This window comes from Orycteropus afer, unplaced genomic scaffold (assembly GCF_000298275.1).
Source record: "Orycteropus afer afer isolate SDZICR_OR568_19922 unplaced genomic scaffold, OryAfe1.0 scaffold00099, whole genome shotgun sequence".
Classification (NCBI taxonomy): Eukaryota; Metazoa; Chordata; class Mammalia; order Tubulidentata; family Orycteropodidae; genus Orycteropus; species Orycteropus afer.
The window spans coordinates 7,747,277-7,747,803 of record NW_006921686.1 but is presented as its reverse complement, the minus strand read 5'-3'; the positions used below and the strand labels follow the sequence as shown (position 1 = coordinate 7,747,803).

General features: G+C 75.9%; 1 protein-coding gene across 1 annotated transcript in view; it reads left to right on the top strand.

Annotated features, from left to right (window-relative positions):
- Positions 1-527, top strand: part of TMEM145 (transmembrane protein 145) — an 8,127-nt gene extending 7,600 nt beyond the window's left edge. The window contains exon 15 of the mRNA XM_007943132.1: positions 279-527. Coding sequence (XP_007941323.1) covers positions 279-527 — 249 coding nt within the window. The remainder of the gene's footprint in view (positions 1-278) is intronic.

Sequence of the window (527 nt, the reverse complement as noted above, 5' to 3'; positions counted from 1 at the left end):
TGCGCACGCCCCCGCCGACGCCACGCGCGGTGCCCCCGCCGCCCGCCTTCCGCGGCTCTCCCCGCCCGCCGCCCGAGTTCGCCGGTCGCGCCCCGACACCACCCCTTGAGTACCTGGCCCCGCTGCCTAGGCGCCCCGCCACCCACTCGTTCCCCGACTGACACGTGCGTCCGCACCGAGGGTGGAGGAGTTCTTTGGGGTAGGGGGACGGGCCTTCGGGGCCGCATCTGCCCCCCCCGGGGGTCCCGGGCGGCCTCTTACCCTGACCCCCCTCCCAGGCCGGGAAGCAGGTGGAGGAGACGGCGGTGGCGGCGGCGGTGGCCCCGAGGGGCCGCGTGGTGACCATGGCCGAGCCGGGCGCGGTCTCCCCGCCCTCTCCTGCCCGGCTCCCTAAATCAGCCGACCGGGGCTGGGACGGCCCAACGGCGCCCTACCAGCCGCTCGTGCCCCAGACGGTGGCGCCACACGCCGGCTTCACTGAATACTTCAGCATGCACACGGCCGGGGGCACTGCTCCCCCGGTCTGA